Source organism: Trichechus manatus, unplaced genomic scaffold, assembly GCF_000243295.1.
Source record: "Trichechus manatus latirostris isolate Lorelei unplaced genomic scaffold, TriManLat1.0 scaffold00007, whole genome shotgun sequence".
NCBI classification, from domain to species: Eukaryota; Metazoa; Chordata; class Mammalia; order Sirenia; family Trichechidae; genus Trichechus; species Trichechus manatus.
In genome coordinates this window covers 31,499,065-31,522,046 of record NW_004443943.1, presented here as the reverse complement: position 1 = coordinate 31,522,046, position 22,982 = coordinate 31,499,065, and the positions used below count along the sequence as shown (strand labels likewise).

General features: G+C 41.1%; 1 protein-coding gene across 1 annotated transcript in view; it reads right to left on the bottom strand.

Annotated features, from left to right (window-relative positions):
- SORCS3 (sortilin related VPS10 domain containing receptor 3) overlaps positions 1–22,982 on the bottom strand; it is a 665,571-nt gene that overhangs the window by 292,845 nt on the left and 349,744 nt on the right. Inside the window, exon 4 of the mRNA XM_004370120.1 lies at positions 16,494–16,652. Coding sequence (XP_004370177.1) covers positions 16,494–16,652 — 159 coding nt within the window. The remainder of the gene's footprint in view (positions 1–16,493; positions 16,653–22,982) is intronic.

Below are 22,982 nucleotides of genomic sequence, written 5' to 3'. Positions count from 1 at the left end.
ATCCAGAATATATAAAGGATTTCAACACTTAATAATAAGAACACATCTAATGGACAACAGCTACCAAGGCCTCCACCAGACTGAGTCCAGTACAGCTAGATGGTGACCGGCTACCACCATTGACTGATCTGACCGGGATCACAACAGAGGGTTCTGGGCAGAGCTGGAGAAGGATGTAGAACAAAATTCCAACACACACAAAAAAGGCCAGATTTACTAGCCTGAAAGAGACTGGAGAAACCCCAAGACTATGGCCCCCAGACACCCTATTAGCTCAGCGGTGAAGTCACTTCCGAGGTTCACCATTCAGCCAGGGATTGGACAGCTCCATAAAACAAAATGGGACTAATGAGGCACAGCAGTCCAGGGACAATGACTAGAAGGCAGAAGGGGACAGGAAAGCTGGTGATAGGGAACCCAAGGTTGAGTAAGAACAGTGTTGGCATGTAGTGGGGTTGTTAACCACTGTCATAGGGCAACATGTGTACTGTTTAATGAGAAACTATTTTGTTCTGTAAACCTTCATCTAAACTGAGAATAGGACACAACAGGAAGAATGTAATTGATGTCATTGTATTGTGCATGTAGAAATTTTTGAAATGGTGTGTCTTTGGCTATGTATACTTTCACCAAAAAATAAAAAAGGTCGAGAAGGGAGAGTGTTGACATGTCGTGGGGTTGTTAACCAATGTCATAAAACAATATGTGTACTGACTGTTTAATGACAAACTATTTGTTCTGAAAACCTTCACCTAAAGTACAATAAAAACAATAAAATAAAAAAATAATAAGAACACAAACAACTCAACATAAAATAAAGCAAAATACTTGCTCAAATACTTTAATAAAGAATATATAGATGACAAGTTAGCACATGAAAATATGCTGAACTTCCTTAGTCACTAGGGAAATGAAAACTAAAACCACAGTGAGATACCACTACACACCTATTAGAATGGTTAGAATTAAAAAGATTGACCACACCAAGCGTTGGTGAGGATGTGGAGCAACTGTAATTCTCATGCACTGCTTGTGCAAATGTAAAATGGTACAACCAATTTGGAAAATAATTGGGCATCTCCTGAAAAATTTGAGCATTTACCTACTTACTGTATGATCCAGCCATTCCACTATAAAGTATTTGCCCAAGAGAAATGAAAGCAAATGTCAAAGTAAAAACTTGTCCATGAATGTTCATAACATCTTTATTCGTAATAACCAAAACCTGGAAACAATCCAAACATCCATTAACTGGTGAATGGATAGACTGATTGTGGTATATCCATACAACAGAAACTACACACACACACACACACACACACACGCAAAAGGAATAAACTATTAATACACACAACAACATGGATGAACCTCAGAACAGTAATAACAAAAATAAGTCATACAATAAAGAATACATACTGTAGGATTCCATTTATATAAAATTCTATAAAAATATCTTAACCTAAGTAACATAAAGCAAATCTCCAATTGTGAACATGGTAAGGGGATGGAAAAGGGTGGTAGAAGAGGTTACAAAGGAGCACAAGGAAATTTTGGGGGTGATGGATATCTTCACTATCTTGATTGTAGTGATGATTGTATGGGTGTATGCATATGCCAATACTAATCAAATTGTCCATTTTTAATTTGTGCACTTATCGTATGTCAATTTTACCTCAATAGAGTTATAGTTCAAAATCTGAAGGCAACTCACAGACGAGTGAACCTAGTTTTATTTTAAATAAAAAGATAGGTAGACCCCACCCCCCACATTATATGCTCTCATAACAATCTGTACTTCTACTTTGTAGCACTTGCTGCAATCACGATCATTTATTTATTTGATCGTTTTCTCCCATGAGAACAGGGATAGTATCCCTCACTACTGTATACCTAGAGACTGCTACATACTAAGTGCTCAATAAATATTTTTTAAATACAATATACTAGACCTGGTACCTCGGTAATAAAGAGTAGGTTGTTGCTACTTTTGATGACATGTATTAAAAGGTAAGACTTTTTCCCCCTCTCTACACCACACTTCATCAATTTCCCATTTGTGTTATGGGTATTTATTTTGAAAAATATTTCATGATTTTAAAAAATGAATTTCCATTAGGATTTGCTAGACTCTGGTATCTGGAAGTGGTTTACTTGTGGGGGTAAGACAAACTTTGTGGCATAATTTTCGGTTATTTTTAATGAATACATTGTGATATGTATAATGTAGATTAAATGAATAACATCAGCTTTTTTTGCCTGATTATTAAACTGGCATGTTCAGCATTGTAAAAGGGAAACAGATTGTATAAACCTAAGGGTAGGCAGATTACATCAAGAGTAACGATCTGCTTGCGAAACTTGAAAGCTCCCTTTCCGTGTTGCAGCCTCTGGGCCAAAAGGTTCAAGAATCCTCAATGCTTGAGATAGACAGGAGAGACTGGATTCCCCAGCCACCTTTCAGCACCTTAATTATGAAAACATTCAAGCCCAATATGACTACAACACTATCTGAATAGAGAAAAGTTAATATATCTTTTTTCCCTCATTCATTCCCCAGCTGCCTATCACAAAGCTTCTCGATTACAACCCCTGGTATCTCTACAAAACACCTCAAATTAAAGAAGTTTCCATCTGAGACTTCCTTCAGACTCTGTTCCTTCAAAGCTCTTCCCAATGGGCTCCATGGCCTGGGCACCATATTTGTTCTTCTGGCTTCCAAGATTTCTTAACCTTGCCCAGCGTCAAGGCCAAAGACCAGTTTGTAACCTTCCTGATCAACCTAAGGGCCTCTCACACAGATCTGGCTTCCATCTAAGGAATAAGCCTGCCCCACTTGCCAGTTGGGCCAGGGCATTTCACACTCACTAAACCCTAGTGGAAAGACCAATCCTTCCTGGTGGTTGGTTCCCTTCCATGTGCCTCAGGAGCATTTCATGGTATGTAGCAGAAAGAGACTCCTACCCTCTCCTCACACTTAGCAGTAGAGACCCAAAAGACAGCAAGACGTTCATCATTCAGCAATCTTTGACACACATACATGACAAGATGGTAAATAATTTTTTCACCTCTCAGGAGGAATTTTTCTCATTTAAAGACCACATGGATCAAGGTAAACAGGAGTCAAAAGCATGGCCCGGATGGCCTGCATCTGGGACTGCAGATGTTCATGCTCCCAGGAAGTAGGTGCAGATTCTATGAGACAGGGGAGAACTATGCTTTCTCTGTAGAATCCACTGAGGCCAGGAGAAGGGTCACTGAATATTAGTTTCCAATTGCTGCTGTAACAAATTATCACAAACTTAGAAACTTAAAACAACACAAATTTATTATCTTACAGATCTGAAAGTCAAAAGTACAAAGTGAATCTTATGGGGTTAAAATCAAGGTGTCAGCAAGCCTGCATTCCTTCTGGAGGCCCCAGGAGAGAATAATTTCCATGCCTTTTCTAGCTTCTAGATGCTTTCCAGGGAGCCGTGGTGGCACAGTAGTTAAAGTGCTCAGCTATAAACCAAGAGGTCTTCCGTTCAAACCTACCAGCTGCTCTGCAGGAGAAAGATGTGGCCCTCTGCTATTGTAAAGATTTACAGCCTTGGAAATCCTATGGGGCAGTTCTACTCTGTCCTATAGAGTCGCTATGAGTCGGAATCGACTCGACGGCAGTGGGAGAGACTTTCAGCATTCTTTGGCTTGTGGCCCAGCTTCAAAGCGCATTACTCCAACCTCTGCTTCTGTTGTCACATCTCCCTTTTGTGACTCTTACCCTCCTGTCTCCTTCTGTAGGGAACCTTGTGATAAATTGAGCCCACTCAGATAATCCAGGATAATCTCCCCATCTCAAGATCCTTAATTTCATCACACCTGCAAAGTCCTTTTTGTCATGTAAAGTAACATGACCACAGGTTACAGGGATTAGAACATGGACATCATGGGGTTGGGTGGGGGGATTATTCAGCCTACCACAGTGCTGAGAACTACAGGGTGGCAGAGTTTAGAGACTGGGAACACAGGAATGTCAAAGGGGACTTTCTGAGTAGAAATTTATGTGCTATGATCCCTGTCCTTGACTCCATAAATCTTTAGACACCACCAAAATCACAAAATGCCTGGCATAACTGGCTAGTTAGTTTGAGTTCATGCAGAAGCAGAGTCTGAGATACAGATTAGAATGCAAGTAGTTATTTAGGAAATAAAATAAAACACCAGTGTAGGAGCATAGAAACCACCCAGGAAATAGAAAGCAGTCAATACATGGTATTTTACAAAATCAGCTACTTTGTGGCCAACAAGAGCTTAATCCCATTGGGAAATTATGGTCAAAAAGTATAAAACACATGCCTCAGAGTTATCCCACATGAGGGGTGAGGGAGCTGGGGTATCTATACGTCAAAATCTGTTGGTCATTGGTTAAGTGCTATTCCCAGAAGATGTTAATTCCTTGGTACTTCCAGCTTGCTGTACAGGGAGGCAGAGTGCTTCCTGAGGCTTTGGAGAAAGCATGGCTTCACACCGGTTCATTCTGGTTCCACCATCTGCTGAGCATTTGTATTTCCACCCCAGATATACTGAGTCAGAAGCTACAGCCTAACAAATACTCAGGTGATTCTTATTTGTACATTTACATAAGAATCACCTGGGAATCTATAAGAATTACCTGAAGGTCTTGTTAAATGTAGATGCTGATTCAGTATATCAGGTATGGGAATGCAAACTGTCAGCAGGGGGTTGAACTGAAATGAAATGGTTCAAAGCTCTGGGAGAAGGTCCTCAGAAAAATTTTTAAAAATTAAATAAGCAAATCCTGGCAGTCAGAAGTCAGTCGGAACTACCAAATGGGTATGGGTAGGGTATCAACAGTGCCTGCTAAAAGTGGATTTCTCTTGTAAATCAGTGACATAGCTGAGTCTTCCATCCTGGTTGATGTAAGGCTGAAATAGAACATAAATATAAGGTAACAGCTGATTATGCAGAGAAAATACATCAATTAAACACCTTTTATATTTAACTCTGAAGGTCCTTGGGTGGCACAAATGGTTTGCGCTCTGCTATTAACCAAAAAGCAGGTAGTTCAAACTCACCCACCAGCACCATGGAAGAAAGGCCTGGTAATCTGTTTCCATAAAGATTACTGCCAAGAAGACTCTATGGAGCAGTTTTACTCTGTAACACATGGCATTGCCATGAGTTGGAACTGACTTGATGGCAATGGGTTTGGAATTTGGTTTATATTTCATTCTATCTATTAATTCTTCTATCAATTAAATAGCTTCTATGCATCCCTTAGAATTTATGACCACAGAACTGCTACTATTGCAACCTATTCTGTGGCCTCTAGGAGCCCTGGTGGCGCAGTGGTTAAGCACTAGCCGCTAACCAAAAGGTCAGCGGTTCAAACCCACTAGTCACCCCGCAGGAGAACCATGTGGCAGTCTGTTTCCATAATTTACAGCCTTGGGGCAGTTCTACTCTGTCCTATAGGGTCTCCATGAGTCAGAATCAACTCAATGGCAACAGGCCTCTGGCCTCTCCCCTTGAAAAACCAGGCTTGAGCTCCTTGTTATGTGGCCCAAAGGCAGGACTTGTGTGGAGTCCCTGTTTGCAGCATTTCCTGGTCCAGAGCCAATCTCCTCGTCTTCTTGCACTCCCACCGCATTTTGCGTAGACGGAACATCAATCTGCACTGTTACACATCTCAATGGCTCTTCTGAGCAGATGAAAATATATTGGATAGCTTTTCTCTCTACCTACTACTTCCTCCCTTGATTGAAAAAAAGAAATTCCAAGAAAATCCTCACTGTTACTTTCTCCTTCCATTCTCTGCCTAGTCCCCAGCCAGGCCCCTCTCCGCCTAGTCCCCAGCCAGGCCCCTCTCCGCCATCCCCAGCCATAAATCAGCCAGTTCTGGGGTGTCCGCGTCCAAATTCACGCAGGCAATATGCATGCGGGTACTTTTAAGTAAGAAGTCAATGTCCTACAATTTAATTTTCTCCTCTCACATTCAACTTGCCATTCGTTGCATAATCGGGGTGATAAATGCAGAGTCAGACTTCGTCTTCCTAACATCAGTACCCATCAGTACTTCCACTGCAAACAATTGTGACATTCGGCTTTAAAAAATTACCAAGTGCACCAACTCCGCTTAATTAAGCCATTTAAAAGTTGCTTTTGTTACATTTAATGAATGATATATTATACTGCAATGAAACACGCAGCAATACAAATACTTCACAATGCTTCCAATTAAGACTCACTTCACTTATGCCAATTGACAACACAAGTATTCCACACTTCATTCAGCTCGTGCATTTTAAATGAACTGGTTAGTGAGAAGGGTGCTTCTTTGCTAATGAGTTTTGTAATCAAGGCATCTATTTTAATTTCAAATTGGCGAGATTGGAGGAAATTGTTAGACTAAATGACTGGTACTAATTAGGATTATAAAAATATTCATCATGCCATAGAATTAACATGGGGGTCTGATTTTCCTACATTTGCATATTGCTTGAGTTTTGGGGGGAAAATCTTAACAAATTGCCTTCTCTTTAGCAAATTGAACAAACACTATATCCGTTTCAGTCCTTCTTTTCGTTTAAAGCGTAATACATATTCATGATTTGTAAATGTGAAGTTAAATGATTTCAACTTCTATCTTCATTACCATATTAAAGATGTTGTCTCCTTAAGCTTCCTTAAAAAACTTCAGATCATAGTATTACCTATTTAAGTGACAAACACTTTGGTTTAATCTATATATTAACCCCAAGGTTTGAACAAATTAACGGTGAAAATGGGCAAAGCTGGACAAAATCTCAACAAGACACAACTGCCTTGTTGTCCTTTATTATCTGCCTGAGGCAGAATTAATTAACTGTACGTCTTTTCATCAGTGAGCACTTTGATGGGGCCTCTTCTCAAAGTCCTTCCCCGGAAAGTGCCACTAGCTGAGGGACATGCCAGGAGAACCCCTGGATTCATTGGCAGGTCTGGTCTCCACGTGGCCGGTTTCGTGGCCTCACGACTGCGGAGTTCTCTGTGGTTAGAGTCCAGGGCTCACGTGGAATCCTGCCCCAAAGCCCTGGATGCTCACTGCAAGTGGTGGAACGGCCTCGCTGAAACACCGTCTAACTACTAGGGAACGCCAGGTGTGGCCGTGGCTCTCATTTAAAGCATAACACATATTTGAACCTGGGATAGAGACTGGGCCTGGCCCCTGCTGATTGTGTGACCTTGAACAAATAGCATCACCTTCAAGAGTCATAGGCTCCCCTGTACCTTGGAAAAAAGTCATATCCACCTTGCCGATTCCTATGAGTATTCAATGTAATAATGTATATAAAAACATCCAACAAGGCCTGGCACACAGGAGATACTTAAGGATATATATCTCCATTTTCCGAAGGGCACTATGTGTCCCACTCTGAGTCAGGTAACAGGTTAGGGGAGAGGTGCAGTGTCAGAGTTACTAGTAGTGAGCCTCAATTCACTGGATACGCATACTACACCCCTTGAGTCCAGAAGTATTTGTTTCCATTGCAGTTGTCAAATCAAATAACCAAATACTAATTCAATTTTGGGATGGAGCTGCAAAATTCATCTGAAAAACAACCAGAATAAATCAATTCCCTAGTATCTATTTATAGTGGGTGCCTTCTAAATAATAAAACCTGTATCTATCACTGAGCTGTGAACAATGTATACTGAGGTTATATCCAACAAGAGTACACTTTTTGGTAGGAGAAAAAAATAGTAATTCCTAGAATTTCGCAGTTCCAAAGGACCGTAGTGGAAAGCAGAGAGCTGAAGAAAAAAACTTCAGGGTGGGAGAATGCAGAGAATAGCCGTGAGGTTGCGTTGCTCCACCTCTTGGCCAACCTATGGCTGTAGCCACCTCCTTCAATAAAGCACTAGTATGGCTGAATTTCTACATTAGAGCAGAATTGCTTTGGGAAAGAGGTTGTCATCTATTTAAGTACACTTCCTAAAGCATACATACGCTACATCTTCCATTAATTATTTTAGCAAAAGTTCTTTTCCGACAAAAATGAGTCAGGTTACCCAAACCAACATCTAGAAGGTAGAGGAGGAGAACAGAAAACCCAGGACATGATATTGAGAAAGCAGCTTTGGGAAGACAAAGGCCACCAGATCCATAATGCTTTGAGCTAATGCTCTGGTGAGCAGTGCTGATGTGCAGGGGCATGCTTAGGGTACCACCCCCATTGAACGCAAATTACTATTTTACATTAAGTCAGCTGGGTCAGTTAGAACTCAACTCAAATGGATTAATATTAACATTTGAATAACACAGACTATCTCTGATTATGTTCCCCTCCCCACACACACACAACCAGTAGTAGTTCAATGTCCTCAATAAAAAAAGGGCCATTCTCTGTCTAATATTTTTGTTTTCACCTTCGGAGAACTGGCCTCATGGAAATGCATGTTTCTATGCCGGTGGAGGTAGCACAACCCACTGTACCATGAGACACCCAGAAGAGCAGTGGCTGCTTGCCATAGGTGAGTGAGGCTATGGGCTATTATCACTTAAAACATACACAGATGGTTTTACAGGAATGGGAGAGGCCCTACTGGAAATGCAATGTTTTTCTTTAAATAAAAACAGCCCTTCAGTCCTACTCTTATGCCATGGAGGATAAGCTTCAAAACCACAGTCAGCCCTAGTTAATCCCCAACAGCTTTATCTCTACCAAGAGGGGAGACACTAAGCCTGTTGCTACCAAAGACTACAAAGGAAAGTTATCCTAACCTGTTAATCCTGGAGGCTCTGAATACAATTACATTTCTAATCTGAGGATTTAAAATGAGAATATAAATGAAAGGTACAGCTTCATTTGTATCCAGTATTCCAGAAGAACAGTTTTCAACTTTCTTTTGAATTTTCAGGCTCACCAGACTCCAAATACAAGCTAATTCACCAATGCCCTGGCTCATGATGGGGCAGCCCCAGGTCCAATCAGAAAGCCCACAAGGACTACTGCCTCCTCTGTTCTTGACCCTTCATTGCCAGTCACCATGCCTAAAACTGCATCACCTTATTAACCAGCTTGTCAATCTGTCAGCTACTAATGAATTTGGCCCGTAGCAGGTGGTCAACAAAAATAGCTGCCCCACTGCCCCCCATCCATGAACAGTCCTTCATCATGTGTACCAGTGTTTCAGAGAGTGTTCTACATTGAAATAATTGGGAATTCTAGACCAGTCTAGCCCAGAAGTGTCTGAAAAACAATGGAGTCGGGAATCCCATTGAGTCCCTCATTTCTGCTCTCCAAAGCCAGCTGTATTTTTAAAGTTTCCTTTGGTCAAGAAGATAAATGGCAATAGAGAGCTTTGAAATCCCACTTCTCATTCAGTGAGACAGCTATTCTGCACTCCCCTCCTTCTGTAGAATGCCTCCTATTTCAGAACTTATGCTGTGAATACAGGAGCATGTGCCCATTTAAAAAACAAAAACGAAAACAAAACCTACAACGAATCTCTTGTCAAAATGAGGGAAGTTTAAACATCCAGCTTTCTATAGCAATGAAAACAGCACCTATATATTTAAAGGACTGCATTGTCTTCAAAAACCTATCTCAAAATCTTTCATAAATTCTCAGTTTTAATGGGATTATTGAGCCCTTCAGGTAATCCAAAAGCATTACAATGTAAGTTGTTTCAGACATCAGTGAGGAAATAATCTGATGGGAACTGAAGGGAATACTATCTCTTAAATAACAGGCAAATACATAGCCTTCAAAAGAAGTTCTAGACAATCAAACACTTCGAGGAACAGAGTAGCAGGGGCAGAGGTCTGGGGACCATGCTTTCAGGAGACATCTAGGTCAACTGGCATAACAAAATTTCTTAAGAAAATGTTCTGCATCCTACTTTGCTGACTGGCGTCTGGGGTCTTAAAATCTTGTAAGCGGCCATCTAAGATGCATCAACTGGTCCCAACCACGTGGAGTAAAGGAGAATGAAGAACACCAAAGACACAAGGAAAGTATTAGCCCAAGAGACAGAAAGGGCCCCATATACCAGAGACTTCATCAGCCTGAGACCAGAAGAACTAGATGGTACCCGGCTACCAGCAGTGACCGCCCTGACAGGGAACACAACAGAGAGTTCCTGATGGAACAGGGGAAAGGTGGGGTGCAAAACTCAAATTCTAGTAAAAAGACCAGACTTAATGGTCTGACTGAGACTGGAGAAACCCCGGAAAGCGTGGCCCCCCCAATTCTCTATCAGCCCAGAACTCAAACAATTTCCGAGGCCAACTCTTCAGACAAAGATTGGACTGAACTGTTGGATATAAAATGATACTCATGAAGAGTGTGCTTCTTAGCTCAGGTAGATACAAGAGACTAAACGGGCAGCTTCTGTCCAGAGGTGAGATGAGAAGGTAGAGAGGGTCAGGAGCTGGTTGAATGGACATGGGAGATCAGGGGTGGAAAGGAGGAGTGTGCTGTCACAGTATAGGGAGAGCAATTAGGGTCACATAACAATGCATGTATACATTTTTGTATAAGAGACTAACTTGAAATGTAACCTTTCACTTGAACTACAACAATAAACATAAATAAATAAACAAATAACAGAAGTTCTACAGAAAAGATGCTCGAAGTCATTAGTCATTTACAAAACCAAACCTATTGCCGCTGAGTCGATTCCAACTCATAGTGACCCTACAGGACAGAGTAGAATTACCCTATAGAGTTTTCCAAGGAGCGGCTGGTGGAATCAAACTGCTGACGTTTTTTTTTGGTTAGCAGCTGAGCTCTTAACAAGTGTGCCACCAGGGCTCCCATTAGTCATTAGGGAGATGAAAATCAAAACCACAGTGAGATACTATCTCACACCCACTAGAATGGCTATTATCAGAAAAAACAGAAACTAACAAGCGTTGGAGAGGATGTGGAGAAACTGGAATCCTTGTGCACTACTGGTGGGAAATGTAAGATAGCGTGGCTGCTACTGAAAATTGTTTGGTGGCTCCTCAAAAAGTTGAACATAGAATTACCATAAACCAGTTGCCATAGGGTTGATTCTGACTCTGATGCATGGTGACGCCACCTGTGTCAGAATGTAACCATGCTCCATAGGATTTTCAAGGCTGAAATTTTTTGGAACCGGATCTCCAGTTCTTTCTTCTGAGGTGCTCTGGAAGGATTCAAAGCTCCAACCCTTCAGTTAGCAGCCAAGCATGTTAACCAGTAGCACCACGCGGGGACTCCAGAATTCACAAATAAACCAGCAATTCCGTGCCTAGTATATAACCAAGAGACGTGAAGGCAGGGACTCAAACAGGTACGTTTACACCAATGTTCACTGCAGCATTTTTCATAATAGCTAAAAGGTGTTAAAAAACCCAAGTGTAAAAAAAAAAAAACAAAAAAAACTACACTGAGTCTCTTGTGAAAACGAGGGGAGTTTATAAACATCCAGCTTTCTACAGCAATCTATTGAATAGATAAAATTTGGTATATACTTACAATGAATTGAAATGAAGAAATGAAGTCCTGACACATGCTATAACATGGATGGACCTTGAAAACATTATGCTAGAGAAATAAGTCAGGCACAAAAGGACAAGTATTATATGATCCAACTTATATGAAAAACAGTAAAATCTACAAAAGCCGGAACCTGTGTAAAGCGGAAACCTGTCAGAGAAGGAAAATGCAAACATTTTCCACTAACAGCGACAGAAAAGTGCTAAGCTGTACCCTGTGAAAGGTGGAAAAACAAGGCAGTCTCATCCAGTTCTGGCTCTCACAGGTTTCAGTGTATCTAGAATTGGCAGATGCATAGAAACAAAAGCTTATTAGTGGTTCCCAGGGGCTGAAGACAGGGGAGCTATTTATAAAGCAGTACTGAGTTTCTGTTTGGGGCGATGCAAAACTTTTGGAAATGGATAGAGGTGATGGCAGCACACTATAGTGACTGTAACTGATGTTTCTGAATTGTACACCTAAAAATAGTTAAAACGGCAAGCGTTGTTATAGATACTTTACCACAACTCCTAGTCTTATTCCATGGAGGATAAGCTTCCTTATCCTCCTTATCCAAAAAACAAAAAACAAACAAACAAAAAAAAGTCCTAGAACTTTGATTCTGAGTTGAGTTGGCAGACAGCAGCTTTTCTTTTACTGTCCCCAATTTGGTCAACCATAATCTGGTGCTTCTCTTCTGTGTGTGCGTGCGTTTTAATCTCAAAGATTCTTATAAAACATCTCCAAAGATACTTATACCCAAGAAGGAAGCTCTTGTTTTTACTAAGTACTGGGTTCTTGTATATTAAAATGCAACATGGCAAGAGAATCTAGAGGGCAAAGAAGAGCTAACACAGGAGTCAGCAGGAACATGAAGCTCATGGGATGGCCAGAATGGAAGGAAGTAGTCAAAAGCCCAAGTCCAGCTGAGCAGAAAAAGAAAAGACTGCAGTAGACTGGGATACACTAGGATTCAAGAGGCATGGTCCTCCAACAGTCAAGAGCAACGGGAATCCCCTCACCCCACCACCACTCATCCACCCAACCCTTGCAGCTTTAGGATGTAGAGAATCTTTCTCAACCTGACCTTGACCACTATAAGGTAGTCATGTTTCCCAATTCACTCATAATCCGCCTCCAGCCTCTCAACTAACACAACATTATCTCTCAATTTCTACATACGATTTTGTTTTATCCAGGAGGTATTTCCTTAATTTTCAAGCAATGTCTTTACCAAGTGATATATAATGCCAAGCCTCCAGTAACTTTGGGGTAGCAGTTTGGAGGGTAAAACACTTGGATATTGTCTCTTTAAAATCTCCTTCAATTAAGTCTTTTGTGATACACACAACATAACAAGATAGCCTTACCAATTCTAAAGAAATTGCTAGTGCGTTTCATCAAAGGCATGATAACATCGATTCACTCCTCGCCACAAACATCTTCCTTTGATGCTGCAGTTGCCTTAATACTAGTACTTCTCATTTTCTCTCAAAGAAAACAGCTGCCTCAATGCATGCACATCAGAGAAGGCTCCAGTCTAAAACAACACATTTGTATATCAATCTCAACGACATTTGCATCTTCTGCTGCGGCACAGCATCACTCTCTCTCACGCTGAGCCACTAAATTACCCCCAAATAAAGAAAAATTCTTCTGCGACCTGGATGACTGGTGCTAGATGTTTTATGCCATCTCTGCAAATGCTGCTGGGGGCACCATCTGCCTCCTCACTCCATTTATTTAAAAGAAGAATGGCAGATTACCAGTTAGAAACTTTATGAGCCTGAAGAACTTTCAGCCGCTTCAGCATAAAGATGTCAACAAGAAAGAGTCCCTAAAGAATAATACATCCAAAAATGTGCAGCATGATCAGGGAAATCTATCAACACCCACTGCCACATTTCCAAATATTTTTACTAAGTGAAAAAGCAGCCACCAAGTCTGAAAGTATTTTGAATGTATTACACCCACAAGGGTATTTCATGAGCAATGCCCCAGATGTTCTTGGTGTTCTGGAAAAGAGATGGAGGAATAGGATGCTCCTTCTAGATATACACAAGGCATATTGCATTTGGTTTACCAATCTATTGACATATCTGTTGCTTCTAACTTAGCTTGTCTCTATAAATAAAAACATGGTTTAAAGTTCTGAGCTCCATCTAAATAAACTATCACCCAACCATTTTAACAGGATTCACATAACTTTCCTTTTTCACCATAGCTTCAAAATTTCTGACTATATGAAGCATCTAAAATCACTGACTATCTGACATTTGGCTAAGTCTTTCATACAATATCCACTCGATGCCATGAAAGAAATGTATTTGCAATGGCTTTTGCTCTGCAAATGTCATGTGGGTGTCCTCAGGGGATTGCATTAAGCACCTGGCGCCCACCATGAGGCTCTGTTAATGAGAGATATAAAGGTTATGTTGAAATTATTGTTTAAAGGTGCTGACACATCACACACAATACATACACACTCCCACACACTCACAATCACACGCAGTCACAAACTGAAATATATATACTGAGGAGCAACTCTTTCAGGGTTTAAGAGAGAAAGCAGAGGGAAGAAGCTATTTCAGCCAAGGTTATTCTGTGGATATCTCTATGCAAGACAATGCTGGTAATTATCTATTACTTTTCCCTGATTGATCCCACATTATTACATAATAGTTTGGCATTAAGCACCGTACTAAGTTTCAGGAGATGGCAGGAAATACAAAGAATAATCTAAAGGCTCTTTTCTTTAGTATAAATTGATCAAATACAAAGGGTTCATTACTATAGCGTAATATATTTATCTACTAATTCATTCATTTAACATCTATTTCCTGAGAACTAAATACCAAGCACTTTGATACGGGCTGGTGCTATGACAGTGGGTAAAATCAGACATGGTTCTGCCTTACTGGAGCTTGTAATCTAGTGAGGGATGCAGAAAATCCAAAATCACACAAATCAATGTAAAATCTCAACCGTGACAAGTGCTTAGAAGAACAGGTAACACAACGCTATGAGAGAGAACACTGAGGGGGATTTCACCTTTTCAGGAAGTCAGGGAGTCATCTTGACATAATGATGCTCAATCTGAGATTAGACAGTGCGAGGCTTATACTCAATGGAGAAGGGCAGGAAGAAATTCCAGGCACATGACAAGGAGCAGGGGACAGACAGCTAGGTGAGGATCTGAAAGAAAACCATTCAAGAGGAAGTACTACCCATGAGTAAGGAGAGAGGGGACGGAATCAAACCAGGCAGGAGCTGGTAGACTCTACTGAGGACTTCAGTCTTTATTCTAGGAACAATGAAGACACTGAATGGGTTTAACCAAAGGCATGAAATCAAAAGATCTACATTTGGGAAAAGATTATTCAGATTACAGTGTGGAGGACACACTGAAAGAAGCTCTGGCAGTAATCCAGATGACAGATGTAACCTGCGTTTGAGTGGCGGTGGTAATAAAAAAGATTTTTTGCTGTCATGTCATAGAGACACTGTAGGACAGAGTAGAACTGCCCAATAGGATTTTCAAAGCTGTAAATCTTTACCGAAGAAGACTGCCAGATCTTTCTCCTGCAGAGCAGCTGGTGCGTTCAAATCACCGGCCTTTCGGTTAGCGGCTGCGTGCTTAACCACTGCACCACCAGGGCTCCCTAACAGAAAGGAGTGAGTGGAATTGAGACAAAACCTATTGCTGGATTAGAGATGGTGGGTTAGGAACAAGGAAGTATTAAAGATACACCCTAGGTATCTGACTTTTGTAAGTAGATGGATAGAATTAGAGAATACTGGAAGAGAGGCAGCTTTGTTGGGGAAGATCAGGAGAGTTCCATTTCTGGCATATGTTGAGAGCCTTCTCAGACAGACCAGAGACAATGTCAAGTACACAGCTGGATATATGGATCTGGAGCTCAAAGAGGAGATGTTATGGGACCATAACATCTTTAAAGTATTTTTAGAAAAGAACAAGTGTACTCGTTTGAGGTTTCCCTTCCATCACTAAAACTTAGAACAATGGTGTCACGGATTGACTTGTGTAGCCCAAAAATGTGTATTGACTTGGCTGGACTATGATTCCCAGTATTGTATGATTGTCCACCATTTTGTCATCTGATGTGATTTTCCTATCTGTTGTAAATCCTACCTCTATGATGTTAATAAGGCACAATTAAAGACAGTTATGGTAATGAGGCAGGACTCAATCTACAAGATTAGGTTGTGTCTTGGGTCAATCTCTTTGGAGATACAAAAGAGAGAAGTGAGCAGAGAGATAGGGGGACCTCCTACCACCAAGAAAGTAAAGCCGGGAGCAGTGCACATCCTTTGGACCCGGGGTCCCTGTGCTGAGATGTTCTTAGACCAGGGGAAGATTGATGACACAGACCTTCCCCCAGAATCGACAGAGACAGAAAGCCTTCTCCTGGAGCTGGCATCCTAAATTCAGACTTCTAACCTCCTCGACTGTGAGAGAATAAACTTCTGTTAAAGCCATCTGCTTGTGGTATTTCTGTTATAGCAGCACTAGATAAATAAGACAAATGGTATATTCAAATTTTATCAAACCAAGTCAGGATGGTGTAGTGGAATCTGACAACATGGACCCAAGCTCTGGCTCCACCAACTACTAGCTGGTTGGGTTTAAATAAGCACCTTAGCCTTTCTGCTCCTCTGATTATACACTAAGAAATTATCATTATTACATGCGCCCCATTTACCTCACAGTGTTATTTTAAAGGTCAAATGAGTAAATTTATAGTGAAAACCACTTTAAAATTGTGAAATGATAAAAAGCATTGCCAATAAATGAAAGATTCCATTTTGCATATTTTGATTCTAAAGAATAGAAAGGAAAGTGAGTCACTACAGACAAAATCAAGTTGGTTAGAATGATGGAATGTCACTGAATTCTCGCCAAAATTCAGACTGAGAAAATGAGTGCTTTTCACCAGGCGGTACCTGGGTGACAGGATGTGAATGAAAACAGTATTTGTTCACCTTTTGATCCAAGCTGTAGGCCAGCACCCAGTCCTCTTGCTTAGGATGAAAGAGCAAGCTCTGGATGTAGAAGGTGAGCCGATACTTTTGATAGGTCGCCCCTTCGTCTGAACTGATCAGTATGCTGCTCTCCATTTCAGGGTCACTAAGAAGCATGATCTGAAAAAAGGAGAAAATACAGAGAGAGTTAGTGGAAGAGAATAAATACAAGAAATTAAAGCATAAATATAAAGTGATCTGTACTTGTATATCACAGCACATAAAGGGGCATCTGGGCTTCTGTATGAAATACTGGTGTTATCTTTTCTTCCTGATTTAGTCCTTCATTGCTGAATTGAGCTGAAAGAATGTGCAGGGCTAGGTCTGCATACAAAAGTAGGCTTCATTTTTGATGTCCATCTTTTAAGTCCTGAAAGCATATTCTTATGGTCCTGTGTCCCTGACCTTGGGAAGGTCCTCTCTTTCTCTCAATTCTCTGTAAGTCCCTCTTTATCACAAAATTGTTCTGTAATCACTGAACGTATCCCCCTGTTATCCCGTTGTTTGTTTTTTCTTTCTGAATTGTTTTATCGACTTAATTCAAGTGGTTTTATGATCCCTTTGTTCTAATATTATCCAAAACACAAAGCTCCAAATGTTGCTGCCCAAGAAAGTTTGTCATTCCGAAACCAAATGGGCAGAATGGTCCAGTGAAAACATTCTGGCATCACAACGGGCAGGTTCAAACCTCAACACTTCTATGTTCCTATTGTGTTATCTTGGGAAAGTTAATTAACCTTTGTTGTTATGTGCCATAGAGTTGGTTCCGACTCATCGTGATCCTCTAGGACAGAGCAGAACTGCCCCATAGGGTTTCCAAGGAGTAGCTAGTGGTTTCAAACTGCCAACTTTTTGGTTAACAGCCCAGCTCTTATCCACCATGCCACCAGGACTCTCAAGTAACCTTTTTAGAGGTCTCAATTTCCTCAACAATAACTTCATTTTGATAATACCTGAAATGGCTTTGAGCACTTGGCATAATATATGCTCTTGACAAGTGACAGCTATGACTACTATTTGCCTTTCAGCACTTAAAAGCTCCCTCCAACCACTGCAATCTGGCTTCTGCCCATAGTACCCGAATGACATTGGTCCCACTGGAGATATAATTGACATCCCGGTATTTAAATCTACTGGATGTTTAGAGACTTAGATCTTTATCTTAGCTGACCTCTTAGCAAACTTTGACACCACTAATAACTTCATCCTTCTTAAGCATTCTGGAGACCCTGGTGGCATAGTGGTTAACAGTTTGGCTGCTAACCAAAAGGCTGGCAGTTTGTATCCACCAGGTGCTCCTTGGAAACCCTATGGAGCAGTTCTACTCTGTCCTGTAGGGTCGCTATGAGTTGGAATCAACTTGACGGTGGCGGGTTTGGTTTTTGGTTTTTAAGCATTCTATTCCAGGGGCTTTCATAAGACCACACTCTTCTGATTTTCCTTCTCTTCTCTTTTGGATGCTCAACTTTCTCTGATTATCCTTTAAAAATGGCCATCCCTCAACCCTCTGTTTTAACCTTCTCTTCTCACTCAATACACTGTTCCTCAGTGACCATTTCCACTCCCATTTTTCTCAAATACCGTAATTCTGAAGACAACTCATAAACTAATTCTCCAACAGAGGTCTTCCCCTCTCAGTTTCAGATCTGAAAACTCAGGTGGCCTGGTAGATACCTCCATCTGTAGGCTCTTAGACATCTCAAACTCGAGATGCCCCAGGGGTTCCTGATTCCGGCCCTATTCCTTCCCTAGTGTTTCCTGGGTCTGTGTTTCCACCAACCATTCATGTAGAGCCAAAAGCCTGGGATTCATCCTTGACTCTATTTTCTCACTCACCTCTCTAAAATCAATTTGTATCTGAGCCCTGTGTATTTTACCTCCTAATTAGCTCTAAAATCAAACCCCTTCTCTCCCTGTCTATTGTGATTGCCTTAGTCCACAACATCCTAATCCCTCTACTGGATTACTATTACTACATTCCTAACCACTCACTGCTTTAGGCTTGTCCCCTCCAATCCACTTCGCACATGGTGGCCACAGCAATAATACAAATCTGATTCTGACATTCCCCTATTTGTCATCTTTCAATGGCTGTCCTTGATCTTTCTATATATTCCCTAATACATTCCCAAGCCCTAAAATACCCTGCCAAAATCCACCCCTGTCATGTCTTTGGGTTCATCGTCAGCACAGCCCCTTTGGACTTTATTATCCAACTCTAACCAACTTCTTTGAGTTCCTAAAGTTTCCTGAATGAATTAATAAACAAATGAGTTTATCTCCTGTAGATTTTTTTCCTGTCATTTGTATACTCCCACCAATTGTTGAGGTTGCTTCTGTCACAAGGTCTGAGCCATACGGCCCCAAATACAAAATTAAAGCCAAAAAAAATTTCCAGATATTATACAATAAAGCTATGAAACAGTAGGGTTTTAAAAATGTTACCCATAGCATATATCAGTATTATAAAATAAGCTTTGAAACAAATTTAGGCCTTTTAACTGCTAAGATTCATAGTCCTTTGTCTCTTTTATTTCTTTACTGTTTCTAAGACAAACTTGCATTTTTTTCTCAAATATTTACTTTTGCTTCATTGAAATATGTTATTACTGGTTTTCAGCAAAATTTTAGAAAAAATGGATCTGGTGTAATATTCTTTTTTCATTCACTGGGGAATAATCCAGAGGAAAGATGGGTTATTCAGTAATAACTTCCTTGTCTCACGGTACTGTGAAGGGGTGAGGTAATGGACAAATGGAGCCCCTGTGCCCTTGAGAATGCCTCAGAGGATGTGCCCATGCCCCTTGCAAGATTTGAGAGGACACATATACGGGGTAAGAATGAGGTTTCACAACTGGCCTCGCTCGCTTCACACCCTCTACCAACAGGCTACCTAACAGGCAATGAAATCATTTTCCCCTGGTGCACAGAAATTAAACTGCTTATTTTATGCAAGTATAAAGAAGCTTCATGCCTATGATTTTACTTAGAAGATAAGACCAACATTATAAACAGGCTTTATTTTATATACCATGAGTTACAGTATACTGAATAAGGGTTACTACCAAACATCTTATGCAATGTATTCTTCCTCTAGCTCTGTTTCTTTCTGTACACGCACACACACACACACACGCTAAATCACAAACGCCATATATATGTGTGCACACACACACTAACACACATACCACACAGACACTGCATATACGTGCACGCGTACACACACAAAATGAATTTATATGTAATAAGGCATATTGACATTGTGTGCTGGCTTTATGCGGCTTCGGTTAGCAAGAACACAGTTTTATTGCAATCCTTCTCTGACATTCTCATTAGAAATCCTTTTATATACTTTGATATCACTGGCAGTATCTCTGTTCAATCCTAGTTTTTGAGAAGGATAAAAGGAAGAGAAGTAGAGGCCTACGTACTCTGGATTTCTAATCTGTGTTGGGAACTTGTCTTAGTTATCTAGTGCCGCTATAACAGAACTACCCCAAGTGGATGGCTTTCACAAAGACAAACTTATTCTCCCACAGTCTAGGAGGCCAGAAGTCCAAATTCAGTGTGTCAGCTCCAGGGGAAGGCTTTCTCTGTCGGCTCTGGAGGAAGGTCCTTGTCATCAATCTTCCCTTGGACTAGGAGCTTCTCAGTGCAGGGACCCCAGGTCCAAAGGACACGTTCTGCTCCTGGCACTACTTTCCTGGTGGTACGAGGTCCCCTTGTCTCTCTGCTCACTTCTCTCTTTTATAGCTCAAAAAAAATTGGCTCAAGACACAACACAACCCTGTAGATTGAGTCCCACCTCATCAACATAACTGCCACTAATCCCATCTCATCAACATCATAGAGATAGGATTTACAACAGGTAGGAAAATCACATCAGATGACAAAATGGTAATCATACAATACTGGGAATTATGGCCTAGACAAACTGATACACATATTTTTGGGGGACACAATTCAATCCATGACATTCCGTCCTTTGCCCCCCAACAATTCATGTCCTTGACACATGTAAAACACGTTCCCACCATGATATCATAGTAAAAGTTTTAAATTGACTCCAAGTCCAAAAATCCAAAAATTCCTTTTCATCTGTGAAATCTAGAATACAAGTTATCTGCTTCCAAAGTACAGTGGTGGAACAGGCACAAGCTAGACATTTCCACTACAAACGGGAGAAACTAGAGGGAAAGAAGGGATAACAGGCACCAAGCAAGTCAGCAGAACATATTACATTAGCCCCCAAGGCTTGAAAATAATTCTGTTCTCTGAGACTATTTACACAATGGCCTGCCCTCCAGACTCCAGGTAGTGGCCACACTCTCCGGATTCCGAGTGGAGGCCCCTCGGCCCTGGGCTTCAGCTCCACCTTCCAGGTCCACTGGAACAGCAATTCTGCTCCCTTGAATTTGGGCGGCCCTATTCTCCTAGTCCATCTGAGTGACAACTCCACCCTTTGAGACCCCAGAGGTCGTGGCTGCACTCTCTGGGACTGAGGCAGCTCTGCTTCCTGTGTTCCTTGTCTCTTCAGCTTCTGTTTCCTGGTTCCTTGACCTCTTGGCTCTTTGGGTCTCACCACCAGTGTCTTCCCTGCTGGGGAAAGTGTTTCAAAGCTCTTTAGCTCCACCAACAAGTGTCTGGAGGCACCCCACTCCACCAGTAAACTTAAGTTGGAAGGCACTCAACTCTCTTGCTCTGCAAGTCGGTAAGCCCAGCTCCACCGATAAGTGCCCAGAGGCACCTCACTCCACCAGAAAGCATCCTGTGCAAAGGCACTCAGCTCTCTGGCTCTGTGGGTCGGCTCCAGCACTGTGTTGAACCGGTCTGCTGGTTCTGCTGCTGCCATTTCTCTGCTGTTGTTGGTCCTCTGCCACTGCTGGTTCTCTGCTGCTTCTTGCCTTCTGAGTTGTCTCCAGTGTAACAGCTCTCCTCATTTCCTTCTAAGTCCTCACTAGAATAATCTTTGACATATATAATTCACCAACGGTCTTTTCAAGGTAATCTTAAAACTCTTCCAGCCTCTATCCATTCACAGTTTCAAAACCGCTTCCACATTTTAGGTATCTGTTATAGCAGCACCCTACTCCTGGTACCAAATTCTGTCTTAGTTATCTAGTGCCACTATAATGGAAATGCCACAAGTGGATGACTTTAACAAAGAGAAATTTATTCCCTCACAGTCTAGAAGGCTAGAAGTCTGAGTTCAGGGTGCCAGCTCGAGGATTAGGGTCTCTCTCTGTTGGCTCTGGAGAAAGGTCCTTGCCATCAATCTTCCCCTGATCTAGGAGCTTCTCAGCATAGGGACCCCGGGTCCAAAGGACATGTTCTGCTCCTGGTGCTACTTTCTTGGTAGTATGAGATCCCCTTGTCTCTCTGTTCACTTCTCTCTTTTATATCTCAGAAGAGATTGGCTCAAGAGATAGGATTTACAACATGTAGGAAAATCCCAACAGATAACAAAATGGATAATCACACAATACTGAGAATCATGGCCTAGACAAGTTGACAGATATTTTAAGGGGACACAATTCAATTTATGACAGAACTTTACCTGCTATTTCATTGAATCTACATGCCAATCATATGACATATGTCCTATTACTTACATTTCACAGATAAGAAAACTGAGGCTCAGAGGAGGAAAGCAACTTGCTATTACCTCCTCTGACTGACTCAAAAGCACTGCCCCCCCACTATACACACACACTAACACTTTACTGCACCTTGAGCCCATAGCACCTTATAACCTTTACCAAAAAGGGAAAGGAGAAATCAGAGAAGCAAGTCTTCATCCTGTTTTAAGCATCTCTAAGAAATCCACAGAAAAGTAGCTTCAAAAAAGTTGCCTTCTCTGACTCATACCTACTTCTGGCCAAGGGAACATCAAGAATTAAATGAATAGAAACCTAAGGGAGAGGTATAATGTTAGTGTTCAAAAAAAAAAGGAGAGGACCATAATATTAACATAAATATATAAATATAATAAGAGAGCAAATATCTTATCAGAAGCTCAGCCTCAAGATGAAATATGTAGGTTGTGTATTAACATACTGTAAATAGAAAGAAAATCCTCTCACGTTCTTCCAAATTTTTACTGTTAAGCATGGGTTGCCAACTTAAACGCCTAGATGGCAAGGCAGGTATAGCAAATGAGTGAAGCAGTAAAGCAAGCCAAGGAGTGGTGAGGACTGTGTCCAACTGGAAAGTGCACGCCTTTCCTTAAAATGTTTTAAAATGGATTTTAAAAAATTATACCCAAAATACACGTCTGTGCGCTGAATTTATGGACTAGGCATGTGACTCTTGGTAAAGTTATACCAACATGTCTCTACGAAAATAAAGAAATGTACAAAAACGATGGAAACAACCTAGATGCCCATCAACAGATGAATGGATAAACAAACTATGGTACATACACACAATGGAGTACTATGCAACGAGAAA